Consider the following 16811-nt stretch of genomic DNA (forward strand, 5'->3'; position numbering starts at 1 on the left):
ATGTCCCTCCACGTGACGCCCAGAGGACACGTGGTTGCAGGATTCCAGCTGGAGAGGTGCGACCTGCGTCCAGTGATGCGGAAAGGGAAGGGAATGGGCAAAGCTCGGAGGGAGGCGGGAACGAGCCTGGCGTGTTCAGGGAGCAGTGACCGGTTTCACAGTTGGGGGGAGCTGGAGGAAGAGGTGACACTGGAGAGGTGGGTGGAAGCCGATGGAGGTAAGGCCTGTTGCCGTCCAGGCACTGGGCCACCATCGAAGGCCCAGCCCAGCTGTGAGGGTGCCAGTCTCCACCCGTGCTTCTGTCTGGGCTAAGAACCCGGGGTGGGTGCCAGAGCACCAGACTTCCATAGAAGGAGAATCTTGCGGAGGGACTTTGTCAGGGACCAGGGGGTCATTTCAAGGGCTCTCTGGGCTGTGGGGTTTCTGGAAGCAGGTTAGAATGAGGTGGCTGAGGAGAGACCACAGGAGTCATCTACAGGAAAGTGCCCAGAGCACGGAGAGACAACTCAGTGATGGGCTGGGGACAGGACATTCGTCGCCTAGGCCCCACGACACGTGTCTAAGGCAGACGCTGTGAAGGTTTCTCAGCCGGGATTAAACACAAGAGCACCCACTCTGCAGAGGACCCCAAGGCCGCCGTTCCTGTGGGAAGCCTGCAGCCCCACGTCACGTGTGGAGCCCAGAGAACTCCCGCCCTCGGGAACTGAATCCTGCCCACAGCCACGTGAGACCCCAGTCGTGGCCAACACCTTGCCTGCAGCCTAGGAGAGACCCCAGCCCAGGACCGGCCAGGCTGTGCCCGGACTCGTGCAACCCAAGGAAGCCATGAGATCATAAACGCATGATGCTTCAAGCCCTTAAGTGTGTGGTCATTGAAAACTAGCGGTGAGGGAACCCCGGAGAATGTGGCGCAGCGGCCGGCGCGCGGGAGGAAGAGGATTTCTGCGCTGCCTCTGGCTTAGGAGGGGGATCCACCTGCCGAGGACCAGCCGCTGTGAGGCTCTGGCGCCCAGGCCGGGCAGGCTCGGGGCGCCCTCCCCTCGGCGGATCTTCTCCATGGGGAAGCGGTTCCTTCGGTTCTGCCTGCTTCTTCCCCCGGGGTGCTCCCCCCTTTCTCCAAGAGCGCTGACTTCATCCGTCCGTGCATTCGCTCATTCCGCAGTCAGCAAGGTCACCTAACCCGGCTTACTCCCCGGACCTCAGGCCTGGACCTGGTGGAGGCCACGCGGCCCAGGGCGGGGGCCCGGGAGGCGTCCCAGAGGTGCGGGGAGTGAAGCCCTGCAGGGGCGGGAGCAGTCGGTGTGGAGGTGGCCGGACAGCAACCGAGGGTCTTGCACGCGAAGCTAGGGAATCCGCCCATAACTCGCGAAGGCAGGCTCACGCCGCCCCCCGCGGCCTCCAGGGCAGCTGAGTGCAGGTCCTCCGGCGCCCTAGAACGTCACCGGAAGTGCCCGAGCCGCCCGGGAGAGGGAGGTGGCGGTTCCGGCGGGCGGCGGGGGATCCGGGTAAGTGGCGGCGGACCGAGGCCTGGGTAGGGGGTGGCAGACGCTGGGCCGTGCCCGCGAGGGAAACAGAAATATGGGCGCAAGGACGGGCCGTCCCTACGGGGCACGGGGCCCTTGTCTGTCCTGGGCTCTCCCTGCGAAAGGGCTCACATCCGGGAGGAGAGCGGAAGCGGGGGGCGGCCCTACCCCCGCCGTGTGAGGGCCCCGGGGACAGACTTCCCCGCCCATTGTGACGACCAGTGTGAAGGCCCCGGGACAGCCTCAGACAGTTCCCTGAAGTGAAGTCACAGTATGATTTTAAAGCCTTTGTAAATCATCGAATTACCCGCCGTCCAGTGCACTTTTTCTTCTTCCAGCGGTGTATGAAGGTGCCTGTTTCCCCTAATCGTCTGTATGCTCATAAGGTGCCACAGTTTTTAAGCCTTTTTTTAAAAAAATATTTTACTTATTTTAGGCTGCGTCGGGTCTCAGTTGTGGCTTGGGGGAACTGCCGCTGAGGCACGCGAGCTCCTCGTTGTGGCACCTGGGCTTTTCTAGTTGCGGGCGCATGGGGTCCAGAGTGCGTGGCTCCGTAGTTGTGGCGCTCGGGCTTAGGTGCTCCGTGGCATGTGGGATCTTAGTTCCCCGATCGGGATGGAACCCGTGTCCCCTGCACTGGAAGGCGGTTTCTTAACCACTGGACCACCAGGGAGGTCCCAGCTACTTGTTTATTTTCTTCTGCTGGTTACCTGTTCATAAATTTTACTAGTTTTTCGTGCTTTTTCATGTATATATAGTGGGTTTTAGATATTGAGGATATGAATCCTTGTGTTGCAAATATCTCTCCCTTTTTTTGTTTTTTGTTTTTTTTTCCTTTCTGTTTTTGACAGTAAATGTCCTTGTGTAGTTAAATCTGTCACACTTTACCTTTGGTGGCAAGCTTAGCAAAAGCATTCCTCAATCCAAAATTGCGCCACTCAGATCGTTACTTTTTTGGTTTCATATATTTATATTCAGATCTTTTATTACTATCAAGAAAAAATGTAAATACATAGAAATTTTTCCAGACATCCAAAGACTGACTAAAGGTGCTGGTTGGTTCCTGGTGCAGCTGAGACCACAGCGGGCAGGTAACAGGTGCTGCCAACATCTGTCTCTGCTCCTAATCTGCTTGGGGGCAGGGGTGGGGGAGCCAGCATGGCCTAGACAGTTCCCAGAGGGTGTCCCGTGGAGCACTAGTTTCTGGGATGTCTGCTTATTCAGACCTTGATTTATAGTGAGGTGGCTCCTTCAGGGCCCTCTGGGCAGGCTCTGACCCTCCCTTCTCTGAAGGTACTCTGACCTCACCCCCACTCTCTCTCTCATTTTCTCCCCTTTCTTTCTCTTTCTCCCAGGCAGGTGCCCCACTACTGGTGTTTCTGCAGGAAGCAGCAAGCAGAGCCCCAGCCTGGGTCCGCAGAACGCCACAGAGAGGGCTACCCTGATGGACACATGCACAGGTGAGGGAGGCAGCCAGGCCCAGAGGGCCATCCTGGGGTCAGGGACGTGGGGACAGCTTAGGAATTGGGGCTCCCAAGTCCATCTGCCTGGCTGCTACTCTGGAGGTGTTACTAGGCTTGGGCAGCTTCTAACCATCACAGCTCCCCACCTCTGTGCCTGCTGTGCTCCCTCAGCCCCTCCCTCCTTTGCTCTCCTGGACACACTCTACACCCTGCTCTCTCCTTTCTCTGGTCCCCCCACCTGGAGACCTCTGAGAACAAGAATTTTATTTTTTAAATTATAGTTGATTTACAGTGTGTTACTTTCAAGGGTACAGCAAAGTGATTCAGTTATATGTACATGTTTTTTGTGTTCTTTTCCATTATAGGTTATTACAAGATAATGAACATAGTTCCATGTGCTATACAGTAGGACCCTGTTGTTTACCTATTTTATATACAGCAGTGTGTAGCTGCTGGTCCCAAACTCCTAATCTATGCCTCCCTCCGCTCCCTTTCCCCTTTGGTAAACATAAGTTTGTTTTCTGTGTGAGTCTGTTTCTGTTTTGTAAATAAGTTCATTTGTATCATTTTCTTATTTTTTTTAAATTATTTTATTTTTGAAATTATTTTGGCTGCATTGGGTCTTCGTTGCTGCGCGCAGGCTTTCCTCTGGTTGCGGCAAGCAGGGGCTACTCTTCATTGCGGTGCACGGGCTTCTCATTGCAGTGGCTTCTCTTTGTTTCGGAGCACGGGCTCCAGGCACGTGGGCTTCAATAGTTGTGGCACTTGGGCTCAGTAGTTGTGGCTCGCGGGCTCTAGAGCACAGGCTCAGTAGTTGTGGCACACGGGCTTAGTTGCTCCACGACATGTGGGATCTTCCCAGACCAGGGCTCGAACCCGTGTCCCCTGCGTTGGCAGGTGGATTCTTAACCACTGCGCCACCAGGGAAGCCCCTGTATCATTTTTTTAGATTCCACATATAAATGATATCATATATTTGTCTTTGTCTGACTGACTTCACTTAATATGATAATCTGTTGCTGCATGTTGTTGCAAATGGCATTATTTCATTCTTTTTATGGCTGAATAGTATTCCATTATATATATATATATATATATATATATATATATATATATATATATATATATATTCACCATATCTTCTTTATCCAGTCATCTATTGATGGACATTTAGGTTGCTTCCTGTCTTGGCTACTGTGAATAGTGCCGCTGTGAACATTGGGGTGCATGTATCCTTTCAAAATAGAGTTTTTTCTGGATATATGCCCAGGAGTGGGATTGCTGGGTCATATGGTAGTTCTATTTTTAGTTTTTTAAGGAACTTCCATACTGTTCTCCATAGTGGCTGTATCAGTTTACATTCCCACCAACAGTGCAAGAGGGTTCCCTTTTCTCCACATCCTCTCCAGCATTTACTGTTTGTAGATTTTTTGATGATGGCCATTCAGACTGGTGAGAGGTGATACCTCATTGTAGTTTTGATTTGCATTTCTCTAATAATTAGTGATGTTGAGCAGCTTTTCATGTGCTTCTTGGCCATCTGTATCTCTTCTTTGGAGAAATGTCTGTTTAGGTCTTCTGCCCATTTTTTGATTGGGTTGTTTTTTGAACATTGAGCTGCATGAGCTGTTTATGTATTTTGGAGATTAATCGTTTGTCCGTTGATTCATTTGCAAATATTTTCTCCCATTCTGAGAGTTGTCTTTTCGTCTTGTTTGTAGTTTCCTTTGCTTTGCAAAAACTTTTAAGTTTCATTAGGTCCCATTTGTTTATCTTTGTTTTTATTTCTATTACTCCAGGAGGTGGATCAAAGAATATCTTGCTGTGATTTATGTCAAAGAGTGTTCTTCCTATGTTTTCCTCTAAGAGTTTTATAGTGTCTGGTCTTACATTTAGGTCTCTAATCCATTTTGAGTTTATTTTTGTGTATGGTGTTAGGGAGTGTTCTAATTTCATTCTTTTACATGTAGCTGTCCAGTTTTCCCAGCACCACTTATTGAAGAGACTGTCTTTTCTCCATTGTATGTCCTTGCCTCCTTTGTCATAGATTAGTTGACCACAGGTGCGTGGGTTTATCTCTGGGCTTTCTATCCTGATCTATATTTCTGTTTCTGTGCCAGTATCATATTGTCTTGATTATTGCAGCTTTGTAGTATAGTCTGATTCCTCCAGCTCCGTTTTTTTCCCTCAAGACTGCTTTGGCTATTTGGGGTCTTTTGTGTCTCCATACAAATTTTAAGATTTTTTGTTCTAGTTCTGTAAAAAATGCCATTGGTAATTTGATAGGGATTGCATTCAATCTGTAGATTGCTTTGGGTAGTATAGTCATTTTCACAGTATTGATTCTTCCAATCCAAGAACATGGTATATCTCTCCATCTGTATCATCTTTAATTTCTTTCATCAGTGTCTTATAGTTTTCTGCATACAGGTTTTTTGTCTCCCTAGGTAGGTACCATGCTGTTTTGATTACTGTAGCTTTGTAGTATTGTCTGAAGTCTGGGAGGGTTATGCCTCCAGCTTTGAGGAACAAGAATATTAATTCTTGGCTTTGTCTCACCAGGGCCCAGCAGTGTCAACTGGCCTAGGCTCAGGGTTGGTGACCAGGAAGTGTGTAGTGGATGAGAATCTGGCTGGCCTCCCACCCACTGGCCACCTCCTTCTCCGGCTCCAGGCCCCTCTGTTCTGAAGAGTTCAGGCCACATTTGGGGCATGAAGAGTTCAGGCCACATTTGGGGGAGGGCTCGTATTCAGTTGCCTGTTGTTGCTGTTGTTGAATTGTCACATGACCTGTGCTAACAACCAGGCCATCTTCCCTTGGCAAAGACACGTGCCATTTCAAGCTTTTCCCCATCATACTCTACCCTAAGGTTCTGGTTCAGCACTGGGCGCTTGGGGAGAACATGACCGTGGCTCCCCCAAACACACGTGCACCTGCTCTCCTGGGAAGTCACAGGACCCCCGTGTTGGGTGGTTCAGCCACCCTGTGTCCCTGCACATCATCCCTTGGTGGGTGAGTTGGGGATGACCCAGAGGCGCAGCCATGGAGCCACCCTTCGGGCCCAGTACTTCCAGGCCACCGTCTCCCTCCCTTGTCTGACCCTAATCCTGACCAGATCCGGCCCAGACAGCACTCTTCAGTCTCACAACTTGGGGCTAATTTTAGCAAATGCCACTGTACAGAGTGTGGAGGGAAACAGGTCACCAAAACATCCCATCCAGAAAAGGAATGAAGAGAAAGCACCCTGTCTTGGTTGCTGGCCTGAGCATATACTATGAGATGTACGGCCTGAAGGGCGGTGAGGCTGAGGGCGGGGTCCCAGTGTCAGAGTGGTGACCAGCATCTGTGCCAGGGGACTGAGCTTCTTGGTTAGGACGTCTGGCAGCCCAGGTTCTGCCTTCCGGGAAGACTTCTGGGCACTTTGGGCTGGAGGTGCCTGTTGGGGGCAGCCTGTGCATTCCAGGATGTTGAGCAGCCTCCCTGGCTTTTCCCCACTAGGTGCCAGGAGCGCCCCCTCCCCACTGTGACACTGGGAAGTGTTTTCAAACGTGGCCACACGTGCTTGCTCTGCTGCCAACCACTTCTCTCTGCATTCCAGGCCATGAGGCCATACGAGGGGGTCACCAGAGCCTGAGGGTCTGTCTCCCCCCACTCGTGAGACCAGGCAGACTGAGGTTAGAGGCTTGGGCCTTTTCTGGAGTCACAGGGAAGCCTGCTGATTAGCTCTCCCCCAGTCCCTTGTCCATTCCTGTGACCACAGGTGTTAGAAGTTGGGGAGGAGAGCTGGGCAGGAGGAGGACAGGCGGGATAATGGGTGTCTGCTGCCCACTGGCGTCTTACTGTTTCCTGTTATCACGTGGCTCTCCCGTGCCATCTGTGTGTCGTTAGCAGAGTTCTAAGTTGTGCATCTCTGCCCCTCTTTTCCAGCTTTTCTAGCACAGGCACCGAGTGGCGGCCCGGCTTCCTGCTACGCTGCTTCGGTGGCTGAGAAAGGGGCTCAGAGCCCAGGGCTGATGCCACGGCAGGCAACCTTAGAAGAAGGGGGATGCCCTGGACAGGCTGTGCCAGGACTGTTACGGGGGCCTCCCCAGGCACTGCGGTTTCCGGACCCTTGTGGGAATGAGGAAGCTGGAGAGAGGCCCAGAGATTCCCCTCGGGGACCAGTTGTTTATGAGGAAACTGGAGGGCAGAATGGCCATGAGGACAGTGTGTCCGGGTCAGAGGTCACCCTGAATGCAGCCTCCACGGCCGATAGGAGAAGCCACTGGAAAGGACGGCCTTACCGATGCAGCACCTGCGACAGGAGCTTCAAATGCTATTCGGATGTGGTGAAACACCAGAGCATTCACTCTGGGGAGAAACCCTATGAGTGCAGCGACTGTGGGAAGGCCTTCATCCACAGCTCCCACGTCGTCAGGCACCAGCGCATTCACAATGGGGAGAAGCCTTACGTTTGTAAGGAGTGTGGGAAAGCCTTCAGCCAGAGCTTCAACCTCATTAGACACCAGAGAATCCACACGGGAGAGAAGCCCTACGAATGTGCTGAGTGTGGCAGGTCCTTCAGTCAGAGGTCAGACGCCATTAAGCACCAGAGAATTCACACTGGCGAGCGACTGTACGAATGCAGCGAGTGCGGGAAAACCTTCATCCACAGCTCAAACGTCGTCCGGCACCAGAGAATTCACCATGGAGAGAATCCTTACGAATGCAAAGAGTGTGGGAAAGCCTTCAGCCAGAGCTCCAACCTCATTCAGCACCAGCGGGTCCACACCGGGGAGAAGCCCTACGCCTGCCAGGAGTGCGGGCGCGCCTTCAGCCGCAGCTCCTTCCTCAGCGAGCACCGGCGCATCCACACCGGGGAGAAGCCCTACGAGTGTGGCGAGTGCGGCCGCGCCTTCAGGGCCCTGTCGGGCTTCTTCCGGCACCAGAGAATCCACACTGGGGAGAAGCCTTTCCACTGTGCCAGGTGTGGCAGGGCCTTCCGCCTGAGCTTTCATCTTATCCAGCACCAGCAAGTTCACAGCACGGAGTGAGCCTGTTGGGGGGTAAACGTGGAGTGGAAAATTGAGTAAATAAGATTGGAGTGTGGGTACAACGCCCTTCACTTTTTGCCCATGCCCCCAGCTTTGTGTGCTTCACCCCACAGGAAGAGGATAAAACTGTCTTGGTGGTCTCCAAGCCTGCCCGTGGAGGCCTGCAGTTTGTCTACCGCCGCCTGGCCAGGAGCACCAGAAAGGAAAGAGGAGCCTTGGGGAAGGAGACGTGATGGCAACGTGTGCCTCGGAAGTTAGTTTATTTCATTTTCACAGCACTGGGTTTTTTCCTGAAGTATAATTTACATATAGTGGAACACATAGATCTTAAGTGTTTGGTTTTATGAGTTTCAACAAGTACAATGTGCTTTGACTTTTACGACCACCACACTCTCAAGATGTAGACTATTTCCATTACCCCAGAAAGTCTCCTTATGCCCCTTCAAGTCAGCCCCTTATCCTCAGAGGCAACCAGTGATCTCATTTCTGTCACTATAGTTTTGCTTGTTCTAGAACATTATATAAATAGTGATATAATTTATACTCTTTTATGTCTTTTTCCCTTTGCTTAACGTTTTTTGAGGTTTATCCATGTATCAGTAGGTTTTGGGCGTTTTTTTGTGTTTTTTTTTCAGTTTCATAGCTCTTTTGAAAAGTCAAGAATCACTTTCTACCCTGTATCAAAGCTATATGCTTATGTCTGTGTCTTTCTATCAAAGTATGAGCCCCTGTAGCTAGAATTATTTTAGCACAGCCCCGGATACAGGATGTGCACTCCACAAAAAAATAAGTACATGAAATATGCAGGGGAGTTTATGAAAGATAGGCATAGAGGAGAGACCACAGGCTTGGCCGGAAGGAGGAGGTACTGATTCACTTGTTTTCACGCCATTTTGGAGTATACAGAACTCTTCTCAGGCTCAGGAAGGTAGTATAAGATAAAGCAAGTTTAAGATGTTTGTACTTCCAACAGACGTTTCCTAAGCACTTAGCTGTCCAGGCTCTTATGCCACTGTTGTAGGAAACACAAAGCCACTGTGATGGCTGCATTCAAGGACTTTGTAGGTAAAAGTCCAATAACAAGTATATAGAGGGAACTAGTGACACAGGAGAGCAGTAAACAAGACTGGGGCAAGGGGAAAACGGGGGTGAACACCCAGGGGAGGGGATTCCTGAGCAGATGGATTAAATGTTGTGTACAAAGCAGAGGTCAGGGCACACTAGGGGAGCTTGAAGAGCGTTAAGAAATGTGCTCACCCAGAGGACCTTCCAATTCGTAGCTGGGAGATTAGACAAAAAGGGTGTGTAAAACAGTGGTCTAGGTGAGCTCACTGCTCATGATCTGATATTTCATATCACAGTACAGTAGTGTTATAGATACCTACAAATGCTATTTGCCAGATAGGAAGGGAGAGGTGTCTTTGTAGGGGATGATACTCTGTACATATCATAAAACTCTGCTGTAACAAACTGAGTGAGGTCATGTTATTGAAAGTTTACTGTAATGACTAAGACAAATCTGAGCAGTCACCTGGCCACAAGTCCTGGGGGTCCAGCTGCAGGACCCAAATCCGTCCTAGTCAAGCTGTGGTTTGGTACCACTTCGTGGGAACTGTCTGCTCTAGTTTAACTACTGACTGAATTATTTGGGTCCTGTAGCTGGCTGGGACTTCCAAAATACTAGCTCAGTTCTAGGGCTCTCGTTGGCACCTATTTCTTTTACGGTGTGAGCTTAGGCCACAGGGTTGTGCAGCCTGTAGGGGCAGAGTTGCCCTCAGAGTGCATTCAGTGGCACCACAGCTATTGGGCTGCTGACTCTTGGGCCAAGGTAAGGTGGAACGCTAAGCCTGGCACTCCCATGCTAAGCCAAGACCCAGGTTTGTGCCTCCCAGGTAGCTCTTTTTGGAGGAAAACTTTCCCTACTTAGACCCTGTAGTGTCCCTGATCATGAGATCAAAGCAATGAACTTACAGAAATCACCAAGTACACAGGAAGGTGAGTCTCATTGACTGGGGGTCAACAAAATCAGCAAAGAACAGATATAAAACCACAAAAACTGCAGATACTGAAATTGCCAGATAATGCAGGCAAGAGAATAGTTACGCATGAAGTGTTTAAAAAAATCAGACACCTTCCCACTAAAATCTGGAACAAGACAAGGATGCCCACTGTCACCATTTCTATTCAACAGATAGTACTGGAAGTCCTAACCACAGCAATCAGACAAGAAAAAGAAATAAAAGGTATCCAAATTACAAGGGAAGAGAGAAAATTGTCATTATATGCAGATGACATGATACTGTATATAGAAAGCCCTAAAGAGTCCACACAAAAACTACTAGAACTGATAAACAAATTCAGCAGGGTAGCAGAATACAGTATCAACATACAGAAACCTGTTGCATTTCTTTACACTAACAATGACATATTGGAAAGGGAAAGTAAAAAAAAAAAAAAAAAATCCCTTTTAAGATGGCATCCAAAAAAAAAAAAATACTTACTTAGGAATAAACCTGACCAAGGAGATGAAAGACTTATATGCTGAGAACTATGAAACACTGATAAAGGAAACTGAAGGTGATTTAAAATGGAAAGACATGCTTTTGGATTGGAAAAATTAATATTGTTAAAATGGCCATACTACCCAAAGCAATACACAGATTTAATGCGATCGCTATCAAATTACCCATGACGTTTTTTCGCAGAACTAGAATAAGTAATCCTAAAATTTATACGGAACCATGAAAGACCAGAATTGCCAAAGCAGTCCTGAGGAAAAAGAACAAAGCAAGAGGCATAACCCTCCCAGACTTCAGATAATACTACAAAGCTACAGTAATCAAACAACATGGTATTGGCACAAAAACAGACATACGGATCACCAGAATAGAGAGCCCAGGAATAAACCCACACACCTACCATCAATTAATCTTCGACAAAGGAGGCAGAAATATACAATGTAGAAAAGACAGTCTCTTCAGCAAGTGGTGCTGGGAAAGCTGGGCGGCTGCATGTAAATCAATGAAGTTAGAACAGTCCCTCACACCTACACAAAAATACACTCAAAATGGCTTAAAGACATATAAGACATGACAACATAAAACTCTTAGAAGAAAACATAGGCAAAACATTCTGACATAAATCATAGCAACGTTTTCTTAGGTCAGTCTCCCAAAGCAAAAGAAATAAAAGCAAAAATAAATGGGACCTAATCAAACATAAAAGCTTGAAAGCACAGCAAAGGAAACCATAAACAAAACAAAAAGACAACCTATGGAATGGGAGAAAATATTTGCAAATGTTGTGACTGACAAGGGCTTAATTCCAAAATATACAAACAGCTCATCCAACTCAATAACAGAAAAAATAACTCAATCAAAAAATGGGCAGAAGACCTAAACAGACATTTCTCCAAAGAAGACACACAAATGGCCAACAGGCACATGAAAAGATGCTCAACATAGCTAATTATATTAGAGAAATGCAAATCAAAACTACAATGAGGTAACAACTCACACTGGTCAGAATGACCATCATCAAAAAGTCTACAAATAATAAATACTGGAGAGGGTGTGGAGAAAAGGGAACCCTCCTACACTGTTGGTGGGACTATAAATTGGCTTCCATACTATGGAAAACAGTATGGAGGTTCCTTTAAAAACTAAAAATAGAGTTACCATATGATCCAGAAATCCCACTCCTGGGCATATATCTGGAGAAAACTAATACCAAAGGATACATGCATCCCAATGTTCATAACAGCACTATTCACAATAGCTAAGACATAGAAGCAACCTAAATGTCCATCAACAGGTGAATGGATAAAGAAGATGTGGTATGAGGTTGGCCAAAAAGTTCATTCAGGTTCGTCCATAACATCCGAATGAACTTTTTGGCCAACTGAATATATATGTGTGTATATATACACACACACACGCACACACACACAATGGAATATTACTCAGCCATAAAAGAGAATGAAATAATATCATTTGCAGCAACATGGGTGGACCTAGAGATTATCATACTAAGTGAAGTAAGTCAGGAAGAGAAAGACAAATACTATATGATATCACTTACATGTGGAATCTAAAAAAAAAAAATACAAATGAACTTATTTACAAAACAGAAATAGACTCACAGACATAGAAAGCAAACTTATGGTTACCAAAGTTAGGGAGATAAATTAGCAGTTTGGGATTAACATATACACATCACTATATATAAAATAAACAACAAGGTCCTACTGTATAGCACAGGGAACTATATTCAATATCTTGTAATAAACTATAATGAAAGAGAATATGAAAAAATATATATGTATGTGTGTGTGTGTCTATATATATATATATATATAAAGTGTAAATCACTTTGCTGTACACCAGAAACAAACACAGCATTGTAAATCAACGATACTTCAATTTTAAAAAAAGAATAAAAAAGAAGACAGACACAGTGACAAGAAAGCAATAAGAGACTACCACTCATGAAAAGGCAGGCTTTTAAAGTAGAACTTTTAGGGGCTGCCCTGGTGGCGCAGAGGTTGAGAATCTGCCTGCCAATGCAGGGGACACAGGTTCGAGCCCTGGTCTGGGAAGATCCCACATGCCGTGGAGCAACTGGGCCCATGAGCCACAACTACTGAGCCTGCGCGTCTGGAGCCTGTGCTCTGCAACAAGAGAGGCCGCGATAATGGGAGGCCCGCGCACCGCGATGAAGAGTGGCCCCCGCTTGCCGCAACTAGAGAAAGCCCTCGCACAGAAACGAAGACCCAACACAGCCAAAAACTAAATAAATAAATAAATAATTTTTTTTAAAATAAATAAATAAAGTAGAACTTTTAGAAATGAAAATTATAATCACTGAAATAGAATTCAATGGGTAGGTTAAGTAGCAGATTAGACACAGCTGAAGAAAGCATTAGTGTAGTGGAAGAAACATGCACGGAGGCCCAGGATACCACAGGGACGAGGAGATGGGAAACATGAAGGAAATGTTCAAAGATTTGTAGAAGAGAATAAGGTCTGACGTAGATGTGACAAAATCCCAGGAGGAGAGAATGAAGGAGAGGAGATACAGCAAGACCCTACACTGACCCCTGTGAATATGCAGATCCTCTCCCACAGGCCATCCAGGCAGAGAAACAACAGCCAACCCCATCTGGTGAAGATGAGTGTCTGCATCCCCAGATTTAACCTCAACCAGTCTCCCCGTAATCAGGCCAATGAAACAATCAATTAAAGGAGAGAATGTTGAAATTGTTATCTATGTCCTGGACGTTCCAGCCATTCTCAAGACCCAGAATCATCATCTTCAATGTTTAAGCCAGAGTGGACAACTGCCAGCAAGTCGTGCCAACCTACAGCTGAGAATGGAGGGCCTGACTGCTTGGATGGACTTCCACAACTTCTGGTGGCCCCTGTGCCACAATCACAGTACTGTGACTCTGCACTTTACACCCCGCTCACAGTGTTCCAGCAAGGCTTCTGTGTATTTAATGAAAAACATAAATTCACAGATGCAGGAAGTATAATGATATGAAGCAGCATAAATAAAAAGAAATCCACACCTGGACACAACACAATGAGAACACAGACCAGCAAGACAAAGACCTTGAGGAGCCAGAGAAAGACACCATCACCAGCATCACAGTCACACCATCACCACCATCACAGTCACACCATCACCAGCATCACAGTCACACCATCACCAGCAATCACAGTCACACCATCACCAGCATCACAGTCACACCATCACCATCAGTCACACCATCACCAGCATCACAGTCACACCATCACCACCATCACAGTCACACCATCACCACCATCACAGTCACACCATCACCACCATCACAGTCACACCATCACACTGCTCAAGGTGACAGTAAGAGACAGAAGACAGTGGATTCGTGTCTTCAGTGTGCTGAGAGAAAACACCTGTCCATCTAGAACTGCACGCCCAGCAAAATTATTTTTTATAGGTAAGGTGAAAACAGACATTTATAAATAAGTAAAATCTGAGGCAGTTCTTCATTAAGCAATTTTCACTGAAAGGACTTCTAAAGTTTGTACTACAAAAAGAAAGAAAATGATTTCAGAATGACAGCCTTCGATACAAGATGGAGTTGGAGCAAAGAAGATCGATGTGAGTGTAAACCCACACTGTGTGTGAGGACGTCCACTGGGCCCTGCACGGGGGCAGAAGGGACTTTCAGGTTCTAAGATCCTCCTTTGTTGGGAAGGGCTGTAACACACTTTAATTTTAGACTTTAAATATGCATAGTATAGTTTAACCTTAATTACTAAATATAAACGGTGTATATGTTTTCAGTCCAATAGAAAAGAAATGCAATAATTTAAAATGAACAAAAACTTACTATATCAACTAAAAAATAAATAGGAAAAGAAAAATCTGAAAAAAGCTAATCAGAGTAAGATGGTAGAAACCACCCAAATAGGTTCATAATCACAGTAAACCTAACTAAATGAAATGTCCAGTTAAAACAGTAAGGTTGGTAGGAGGAGCCTGTAATTAAGAACCACAGTACCTGTGAAGACAAAGTAGGCAGAGGGAGGAGTCCACCAAGGGGCCAAGGGGCCTCCGGAGGTGAGACGCCCGCCAATTTGCTGTGCGAAGTTCTGGGAAGGCTCCCTGACTGGAGACGGCGGGTCTGCAGGGTCCTCACCAGAGAACAGGAACCATCTCGGAGAAACAACAAAGTCCTGCCATAAGGACCAACCTCAGTGGCAACCGCATTCAGCTGCTCCAGAGGCAGCAAGGCTCCCCTGGGCTCAGAACGCCCCCACCCCGTCTCCATGGATGGAAGGCCAGCGCCAGACAGCTGAGGAGGTTCTCGATGCGCATGCGAGGTCAAACCAAAGAAAAGGAGCTTTTTACAAACTCAGAGGAAACAGAGATAGTGCAAGAAATGTAGAAAAGGTGAGCGAGATGGTAGTTAGTAACCTCAAGGAGATCAAGAAGGAACTGTGTCCACTAAAAGAGAACAGAATAGGGGACTTACTTGGTGGTCCAGTGGTTAGGACTCCACGCTTCCACTGCAGGTGGCACAGGTTCGATTCCTGGTCGAGGAACTAAGATCCCGCATGCTGTGCACTGCAGCAAAAAAAAAGAGAACAGAATAGTATTTTAAAAGGAACAATTCAAAAGAAAGAAACAAATCTTAAAAACATGTGGTAAGTAAAATTAAAAACAAATTAGGGGGGACTTCCCTGGTGGTCCAGTGGTAAAGAATCTGCCTTCCAATGCAGGGGACGCAGGTTCGATCCCTGGTCGGGGAACTAAGATCCCACATGCTGCGAGGCAACTAAGCCTACACGCCGCAACTACTGAGCTCGCGCGCCTCAACTAGAGCCCACGTGCCGCAAGCTACAGAGCCCACGCACCCTGCAGCCTGTGCACCACAACCAGAGGAAAAAAACCCCACATGCCACAACCAGAGAGAAACCCACGCACCACAACGAAGAGCCCGTGCGCCACAATGAAAGATCCCGCATGCCACAACTAAGACCCGACGCAGCCAAAAATAAAAAATAAATAAATAAATCTAAACACACACACACACACACACACACACACACACACACACACACGTTAGGGGACTTCCCTAGTGGCGCAGTGGTTAAGACTCTGTGCTCCCAATGCAGGGGGCCCGGGTTCGGTCCCTGGTCAGGGAACTAGATCCCACATGCATGCTGCAACTAAGGAGCCCTCGAGCTGCAACTCAGATCCGGTGCAACCAAATAAAAATATTTTTTTTAAAAATTAGTAAGACGGTTGAGAGGTAAAGTTGAGAAAATCTTTTTAAAAGAATAAAAAGACAAGGAGGTGGATGATAAGATAGAAAGATTAAGACTAACAGGAGTTCTAGGGGGAAGAAAAGGAAACAAAATGGTGAGAATGAAATTATCAGAGAAATAATCTTAATTTTTCCCCAGAACTAAGAGACGTGAATCACCAGAGCAAAAGCACCTCCCAGTACCCTCCACAAACAACAAAGGAAAACTGATGCCGAGTCTCGACGTGGAGAACACAAGAGTATCAGTGACGCGACCTTAGAGGGGGCAGGCCAGACAGCAGAGCCCATGGAGCACCGGGAATCAGATCCCAGGGGACTTCCCAACAGCACGTCCCAAGTCGGAAGACAACGGAACAATGCTTTGAAAGTTACAACTGAAAATAATTTGCAACCTGTAAGTTTATGCGTATTGAGTTGTGAGTCCCGTGTGACAGTCGGATAACAATATTTTCAGACATGCAAACTGAAATTTTTTCACTGCTGTTCATGAAACTTTTTTTCAGGAGGCTACAAAAAGAAGATCCCCAAACACACGAGGAGCTGGGAGGCAGGGGTGGGTGGGGTCCGGTAAACAGGGAATCCACTGCAGACAGGGGCGAGGGCAGGGGGAGCCCCAGGGAATGACACGGATCTGCAGACTTGGGACCACTTAGTTTTCTACACTCCACGCTGTAGCCACAATTACTCACTTTTCCTTCCACACAAAACATGCCCACCCCTAAGGCACCCGGAAGTCCCATCCAAAGGCTCTTCTCTGGTGAGTTTCACCTGGTCTGGGTGTAGTAGATGAGACGCCTCTTGAGCCAGAGACCTATAAACTACAAAGAAAAATTATCTGCCCCCCAACCTAGAATTTGAAAAAAGACACCTCCCAGCCCCTGCCCACCTCCAGCTCCAGGAGCCTGCAGGCAGACCGCAGGCCTGGCTGCGGCAGGGACGTCCCTCCCACCCCACATCAGTGACGCTCCCGTCCATC

The 16811-nt window shown here is 47.5% G+C and overlaps 1 protein-coding gene and 1 long non-coding RNA gene across 2 annotated transcripts; one reads left to right on the plus strand and one right to left on the minus strand.

Annotated features, from left to right (window-relative positions):
• ZNF696 (zinc finger protein 696) lies at positions 1-9146 on the plus strand. The gene is made up of 5 exons (XM_061171741.1): positions 1-197; positions 1163-1261; positions 1435-1505; positions 2879-2983; positions 6914-9146. The coding sequence occupies exons 1-5, from the start codon at positions 1-3 to the stop codon at positions 8017-8019; spliced, it is 1578 nt and encodes a 525-aa protein (XP_061027724.1). The 3' UTR covers positions 8020-9146.
• A 5441-nt stretch (positions 9147-14587) lies between these two features.
• On the minus strand, positions 14588-16642 carry LOC133077207 (uncharacterized). The gene is made up of 3 exons (XR_009697685.1): positions 16525-16642; positions 15041-15132; positions 14588-14721 (listed from the first exon to the last, which is right to left on the minus strand). It is a non-coding gene; the product is annotated as an uncharacterized LOC133077207 (long non-coding RNA).
• Positions 16643-16811: the final 169 nt, after the last annotated feature.

This window comes from Eubalaena glacialis, chromosome 17 (assembly GCF_028564815.1).
Source record: "Eubalaena glacialis isolate mEubGla1 chromosome 17, mEubGla1.1.hap2.+ XY, whole genome shotgun sequence".
In the NCBI taxonomy this organism is placed as follows: Eukaryota; Metazoa; Chordata; class Mammalia; order Artiodactyla; family Balaenidae; genus Eubalaena; species Eubalaena glacialis.

Bases quoted from the DNA above. Each gene is read 5' to 3' on its own strand.
- ZNF696 (XM_061171741.1), top strand. From the start codon at position 1: ATGTCCCTCCACGTGACGCCCAGAGGACACGTGGTTGCAGGATTCCAG. The intron at 198-1,162 runs GTGGGTGGAAGC...CTCATTCCGCAG, and splicing joins GAAGAGGTGACACTGGAGAG to TCAGCAAGGTCACCTAACCC. The intron at 1,506-2,878 runs GTAAGTGGCGGC...TCTTTCTCCCAG, and splicing joins GCGGGCGGCGGGGGATCCGG to GCAGGTGCCCCACTACTGGT.